The 7,500-nt window shown below is 41.7% G+C and overlaps 1 protein-coding gene across 3 annotated transcripts in view; it reads right to left on the reverse strand.

The window, feature by feature from the left end:
• LOC113823070 (uncharacterized) overlaps positions 1 to 7,500 on the reverse strand; it is a 213,070-nt gene that overhangs the window by 36 nt on the left and 205,534 nt on the right. For all 3 annotated transcript variants that reach the window (XM_070144289.1, XM_070144288.1, XM_070144287.1), the window contains 2 exons: positions 1,963 to 2,136; positions 1 to 920 (listed from right to left, as the gene is read on the reverse strand). The exon at positions 1 to 920 is cut by the window's left edge and continues 36 nt beyond it. In XM_070144289.1, coding sequence (XP_070000390.1) covers positions 231 to 920; positions 1,963 to 2,136 — 864 coding nt within the window. In that variant the 3' untranslated portion in view covers positions 1 to 230. The remainder of the gene's footprint in view (positions 921 to 1,962; positions 2,137 to 7,500) is intronic.

A 7,500-nucleotide genomic window follows, 5' to 3' on the forward strand; every position in this document is an offset into this window, starting at 1 on the left:
ATTTTACAAGTACATATAGAGCTATAATGAACATATATTACAAAAGATTAGTATGAACATTTTATTTGATTGTTCAAATACGATTTCATGACATTAAAGCAAGTGAGATCATGTCTTTATTTCAACGCTGTTTTGCGATAGTGATGCCCATTTTACACTGGATTTAAGAGTGTTTTTTTCCTCTCACATGTTAAATGACTGAAATCCATACGATTTGACGGATGACATTCCTAGATTAAAAGCCTAACAGACAATAAAGAGGAAAAGAGACTGAAGCTGAACTGGAGTCTTGCGGCGGAACTGTATAGTCCCTCCGCGTCGTACGAGTTCCCGTTTTCTATGTCGTCGTCATCGACCTTGGTCTGCGCCATCTTTGCTCTCTCCAGTTTTTCCTTCTCAAGGTCGTCGAACCTCGAGCCGCCGCCGGGGTGGATGGGCATCAGTTCCTTGGGCAGCCCGTAGACGGCGACGGGGTCGAATTTGCTCTTGTTCTTGCCCTCCGTGACGGGCATCACAACGGGCTCCTGAATTCCTTCGACGTCGGCGGCGGTCGGCTCGGCCAGCGTGGCGACGTCGTCCGTCACATGCTGGTGGCGGTGCACCTCCTCCTCCCTGTCGCGAGGGCGCGCTTCTTCCTCCGTCAGGCTGTGCAGACTCCCTTCGTCCTTCCCAGGCAAGGGATGAGGTTCCTCGGAGCCGTGCACAGGCCCTTCTGTGCGGTTGGAATCGAGTGTCGCGAGCTGGAGGTCGTCCTCCACCCAGGTCGCGTTCCCCTCCGCCGCCGGGTGAGGGGGGTCCTCGGCGGGGGGCGGCATCGGCACCTCCTGGGGCGTGGGGACGGAGCCCCGGGAGGCGTCGCTGTCGTTTCTGAACTTCTTCGGGTACACTTCGTCGGCCTTTTCGCTTGGACGGAAGCGAGCCTGAGAAAGGGGGAAAGAATAATATTTTATACCACAAAAATCTCCATTATCTTATTAAACCTGTCAGTAGGTTATATTCCCCAATATAATATTCTTATTAACTACTTTATCTTAAGCAAAAATTGATCTTTTATTTTTTTGTTTTATTTATTTAGTACCTTTTCACAGTCAATGCTTATAATCAAAGGAAGATTTGAAATGTTAATGATGATAATAATAATGAAATCCGCTGCCGTAGACAAAATATATTGATCGATATGCCATCTTTATACATCCATGTGGAATAAACATTAATTGTAATTCAAGACCTGAAATGGACCCCAACAATTATTTAGAAAAGTTAGGCCTGAAATAGAGGGTTTGCTGTCCCGTTTTCTGTAATATTTCTCCACTGGACTCCGAGAAGCAGGACCGAAACCGCCTCAGTTGATAAACTTATTGCTTATCTATGACTTACGCCGTAGATAAGGCGAGGTCGGGACACATATATTTGACAGAGTGGCTAACATATAAACGAGGAGACTGAGGCATATTTCATAACCGGGAGTCAAATGCATGTAACCAACGCGCATATCTACGTTACGGAAATGGATGTGATGACAGTCAAGAGGCTATATATCTCATCATGGAATGTATGAGAAACTGGGTTATCTCCGTGATTCATGGCTGGTGAGGGTCCGGAATGAAGGTCTGGGATCTTGAATGAACATTTGGAATGAAGACCTGGAGTGAAGAACAGGAATGAAGACCTAAAGTGAACATTTGGAATGAAGAACAGGAACGAAGACCTTAAATGAACATTTGGAATGAAGACCTGGAGTGGAGAACAGGAATGAACAACCGGAATGGACGCCAGAAACGATCCCCCGAAATGAACAACCAAACTGAATATCCAAGACGTAAACCCAAAAGATCAACCACAACTTAGGGAATTCAAACCCACGAATGAACACCCAGAATAAGCAACTACAATGAACACCCAAAATGAACCCCCAAGAGAACCCCAACCACAACCGAAGGAAATTCCAACCCACGTTTTTACCTGCTCAATGGGACGAGGATGAGGGACCCCATCGAGGTGAAGACGGGGTACCTCCTCCTCCACCGCCGTCTGTTCCTCGAGCAAGTGAGGATCTCGAGGACGAGTCTCCAAGGACGACATCTGCTCCGCCTCCACTTGCTCCTCGGCCTCCACTGTCGTCACCAACACCATGACCTGTTGGCGGAGGGAAAGAGGTGAGAGAGTGTGAGGGATTTCTGTTAGAGTGAGGGGTGGGGGTAGAGGGAAGGTGGAGGTTTGAGGGGGGGGGGGGATAATGTGTGTGTTCTTGCTCTTTAGGTCTTTGTTTTGTTTTTGTTTTTATCTTTCTTTTCTTTTCTTTCTTTTCTCTCTCTTTCTCTCTAATCTCACTTTTTCTCTCTATTTCTCTAATTTTCTCTCCTTTTCCCTCTCCCTCTTTCTCTATCTTTGTACTCTCTTTCTACTATCTCTCTCTCTCTCTCTCTTTGTATTCTCTTTCCACTATATCTCTCTCTATCTATCTATCTATCTCTATCTCTCTCTCTCTCTCTCTTGCTCTCTCTCTCTCTCTCTCTCTCTCTCTCTCTCTCTCTCTCTCTCTCTCTCTCTCTCTCTCTCTCTCTCTCTCTCTCTCTCTCTTGGTCTCTTTCTCTCTCTGCTCTCTCTCTCTCTCTCTTGCTCTCTCTCTCTCTCTCTGGCTCTCTCTCTCTTTCGTTCTCTCTCTTTCTCTCTCTCTCTCTCTCTCTCTCTCTCTCTCTCTCTCTCTCTCTCTCTCTCTCTCTCTCTCTCTCTCTCTCTCTCTCCTTCCTCTTCCTTTCTCCCTTCTTTCTTTCTTTCTTCTCTCTCTCCTTCCTCTCTCTCTCCTTCCTCTTTCTCTCCTTCCTCTCTCTCTCCTTCCTCTTCTCTCTCCTTCCTCTCTCTCTCCTTCCTCTCTCTCTCCTTCCCTCTCTCCCTCTCTCTCTCCTTTCCTCTCTCTCTCTTCCTTCCTTCCTCTCTCTTCCTTCCTCTCTCTCCTTCCTCTCTCTCCCCTTTCTCTCTCTTTCACTTTCTCTCCCTCTCTTTCTCTCTCTCTCTCCCTCCCCCTCTCTCTCTCTCCCCCCCCCCCTCTCTCTCTCTCTCTCTCTCTCTCTCTCTCTCTCTCTCTCTCTCTCTCTCTCTCTCTCTCTCTCTCTCTCTCTCTCTCTCTCTCTCTCTCTCTCGCTCTCCCACTCTTTCTATCTACCTATTCATCTATCTTTCTACATATCTATCTATCCATCTCTCGTTGCAGAATCTACCTGCCCAAAGATAAAGAAACAAAGATGAAAGACCCTCAAGTATGAAAAACGCAGCAAAATACACAGTAAAAACGCCTCTATCTGCTCGTACGATACAGCGAGGTGGCACAAGAGGCCACAGTCAATAACAGAGACTAATATTAAAAGCGTGAACAACAGACAGTGTGTGTTGTGAGGGGGAGGAGGCAATAGTGAATGAAAAAATCTTGACCCGGTGAAAGATGACGATGATAATGATAATAATAATAGTAATGATAATGATGATAATAATAATAATGATGATGATGATGATGATGATGATGATGATGATGATGATGACGATAATGATAATAATAATAATGATAATAATAATAATGATAATAATAATAATAATGATAATAATAATAATAATGATAATAATAATAATAATGATAATAATAATAATAATGATAATGATAATAATAATGATAATAATAATGATAATAATAATAATAATAATAATGATAATAATAACAATAGTAATAATCATAATGATAATGATAATAATAACAATGATAATAATGATAAAGAAAATGAAGAAAAAACACAATAAAAAACAAGTATCGTATAATGAGTTTTGATTATAGATAAGAAGAAGAAGAAGAAGAAAGGAATTGTCGAATAAGAATTGGAATTCGCCCCAGATTCTCCCCCCAACCCCCCACCCCCCAACCCACCCCCCACCCACCCACACACACCCTATCCCACACTTCGTCCTTAACCTACTAACATCTTTTCCTCACTTAGACTGAATTGTATTCGTCTAGAAACGTGGGAATCTTTGGAATAAAACAAAGGGGCAGTGGTCTTGAAAGAGAAAGAGAGTTAAAGAGAGACAGAAAGACAACAGAAACAGAGAGAAAGAGAGAGAGAGAACAGACTACAATTGAGAGAGAGAGAGAGAGAGAGAGAGAGAGCAGGCACAGAGAGAAAGAGAGGGAGACAGAGGGTGAGACAACAGAGACAGAGAGAAAGAGAGAGAGAGAGAGAGACAGCTAGATAGCAAGAGAGAGGACTATCAAAAACAGAAAGAGACAGCTTACACACAGAGACTGAGAGACAGATTTCAGACAGAGAGACCTCCCACCCCGACGAAATTCCTCACCGCCAAAACCAACTGATCCGCTAATCATAATGGCTCGCCCCCCCCCACCCCGACCCCGACCCCCCCTACCCCCACCCCCAACCCTTAAAAAAAAAAAAAAAAAAAAAAAAAAAAAAAAAAAAAAAAGGCCGCATTATCAGCGTGGACGAAGAGGCTCCCGAACCGTGCTTTAATGACAGCCAAGGCTTCCGCATCTTCGGGAAAAAGAAAAATGGAAAAAAAGGAAAAAGGAAAAAGAAAAGGAAAAGATCGTCTTTGAGTTCTGTTGGTCTGCGGGCGAGATATTAAGAGCTCGGGAGGAAAACGTGAAGGGGGAGGAAGGAAGGAATGATAAAAATGGGGAGAAGGAAGGAGTGATAAAGATGGGGAGAAGAAGGAAGGAATGATAAAGATGGGGAGAAGAAGGGAAGAGGGATAAAGATGGGGAGAAGAAGAAAAGAGTGATAAAAAAGGGAGAGAAAAAGAGTGATAAATATGGGGAGAAGAAAGAAGGGAAGGATAAAGATGGAGAGGACAAGGGAGGAGGATAAAAATGAGGAGGAAGTTCGGAAGGAGTGATAAAGATGGGGAGAAGAAGGAAGGAATGATAAAGATGGGGAGAAGAAGGGAAGAGGGATAAAGATGGGGAGAAGAAGGAAGGAGGGATGAAGATGGGGAGAAGGAATGAGGGATAAAGATTGGATGAAGAAGGAAGGAAGGATAAAGATGGGAAAATGGAAGGAGTGCTAATTATGGGGTCAAGAAGGAAGAAGGGATAAAGAAGGGGAGAAGAAGAAGAAAGAGTGACAAAAAAGGGAGAGAAAAAGAGTGGTAAAGATGGCGAGAAGAAGGAAAGAACGATAAAGATGGGGAGAAAAAGGAAGGAATGATAAAGATGGGGAGAAGAAGGGAAGAGAGATAAAGAAATATAGATGGAGGGCAAGGGAGAAATGAAGATGTGAAGAAGAACGGAGGAGGGATAAAGATAGGAGATGGAGGGAGGGCAAATAAAGACGAGAAGAAGGTAGGAGGGATAAAGAATGGGATTTGGAGAATAGCGATATGAAAAAGGAAGGAGGAATGATAAAGATGGGGAGACGACGGAAGGAGGAATAAAGATGGGGAGAAGAAGGGAGGATCGGTAAAGATGGGGTGAAGAAGGGAGGAATAAAGACGGGGAGAAGAAGTAAGAGGGATAAAAACGGGAAGAAGAAAGGAGGGAATAAAGATGGGAAGAAAAACAAACGGAAAGGAATGAGAATAGGGAAAATACCAGAAAATTTTACAGAATGTATTGAGGCGAAATTAAAAGAAATAAAAGCGAATGAAATAATGTGAAAAAAACTGTAATAACAGAATATAAAGAAGAACGATAAAGATGAAGAAAGCGATAATAAAATAATAAACGCGATGATTGCAAAAAAGAGGAAAATAAATGATGTGAAAAGAGGAGGAGAGAATGATGCTGGAAAGGAAGAAATTTGGGAAGACGAAAAGGGGAGAAAGGAGAGAGGGAGATAAACGGAAGAGAAGAGAAAAGAAGAGCAGCTAGCGGTTTTTTGATAAACAGAAAGGAAATGAGAGAGACAGAGATTCGGAAGAGGAAATGGAAGACAGAGAGAAAAAGAAAGATTAAGAGGAAGGAGAGGGTTAAAATGGTGGATGAAGGAGAAATAGAATAGAAATGAGAGAGAGAGATAAAAGGGAACGACAGAAAGATCCAGAGATTGCATTCAGACGGAAAAATGGAAGAGAAAGTGTGAGAGAGAGAGAGAGAGAAAGAGAGAGAGAGAGAGAGAGAGGGAGAGACCGAGAAACAGAAACAGAGAGAGAGACAGAGACAAACAAACACAAACACACACACAAGAAAAAAAACATAATTCATAAAAAAAGAACAACAAAGAAAAAGAGAGAAAAAAAATAAAAGCTTTAAGCCAAGAATGGAGAAGACTTTCCCGCAAGCCTCGACTCCATGGCTGAATCTGTCTTAATAATTCATTACCACAACACAAGCCAGTGGTGGAAGTGTAGGCTAGTGAAGAGGAATAGCCCTTGGAAATGAGGACAAAACGCCGTTAAGAGGAATGAGGCGAAGAGGAGGAAGGGATATGAGATAACGGAGGGTGGACACTGTGCCTGGAACAACAGGAATCAGCTGTTTTATGAAGATGAATATTATGGGTGGTAGTAAGCGTGTGTGTGTGTGTGTACGTGTGCGTGTTCTTCTTCTTCTTCTTCTTCTTCTTCTTCTTCTTCTTCTTCTTCTTCGTCTTTACTTTCTTTCTTGCTCTCTTTATTTTTATTTCTTTTTGCATAGTTCTATTATTTTTGTGGGAAATATCCATCGATATGTCTATCGATCAATCTATTTATATGTCTGTGTGCCTGTATATTTACCTATCTATCTATTTTTCTATCTATCTATCTATTTTTCTTTCTTTCTATCTATCTATCTATTTTTCTATCTATCTACCTATGTTTCTTTCTATCTATTTTCTATCTATCTATCTATCTAGTTTCCTTTCTATCTATCTACCTATTTTTCTTTCTTTCTATCTATTTTCTATCTATCTATCTATCTAGTTTTCTTTCTATCTATCTATCAATTTTCTATCTATCTATCTACCTAATTTTCTATCTATCTATCTATCTATCCATTTTTCTATCTATCTATCTGTATAATTTCCTTTCTATCTATCTATCTATCTATTTTTTCTTTATTTCTATCTATCTATCTATCAACCAACCTCTCTACACTTATCCAAATGAACGCTATTTTTATTTACCTTCTTCTCTCCTTCCAGTTCGATTTAAATATTTCACCGATGAAAGTCTCCACGCACATCAAACCTCTTTAAAGGTCCTTTGATCGAACCCTTTAATATATCAATACACGTAATCTACATCAATAGCAAGATCATCAAACGTTTTCTTGGTTTGCAATACCTGCATTCGTCCTTTGCAACAGGGAATGTGTATTAGTCGAATTTGTGGTGCAATGCGGTGCGGTTTTGAGTTTTGATGGAATATATATACAGAGCAAAGAAAGGGAAAATATTGTTAACAGAGGGGAAAAAAGGGGAAGAAGGAAAAGGTAAAAGAGGTTATGGGGAAGGTTTTTAGTGTATGCTATGAGGGTGCTTAGGGTAAGGGGAGAAGAAGGGGAGGAGGGAGGAGGGA

This window comes from Penaeus vannamei, chromosome 31 (genome assembly GCF_042767895.1).
Source record: "Penaeus vannamei isolate JL-2024 chromosome 31, ASM4276789v1, whole genome shotgun sequence".
Classification (NCBI taxonomy): domain Eukaryota; kingdom Metazoa; phylum Arthropoda; class Malacostraca; order Decapoda; family Penaeidae; genus Penaeus; species Penaeus vannamei.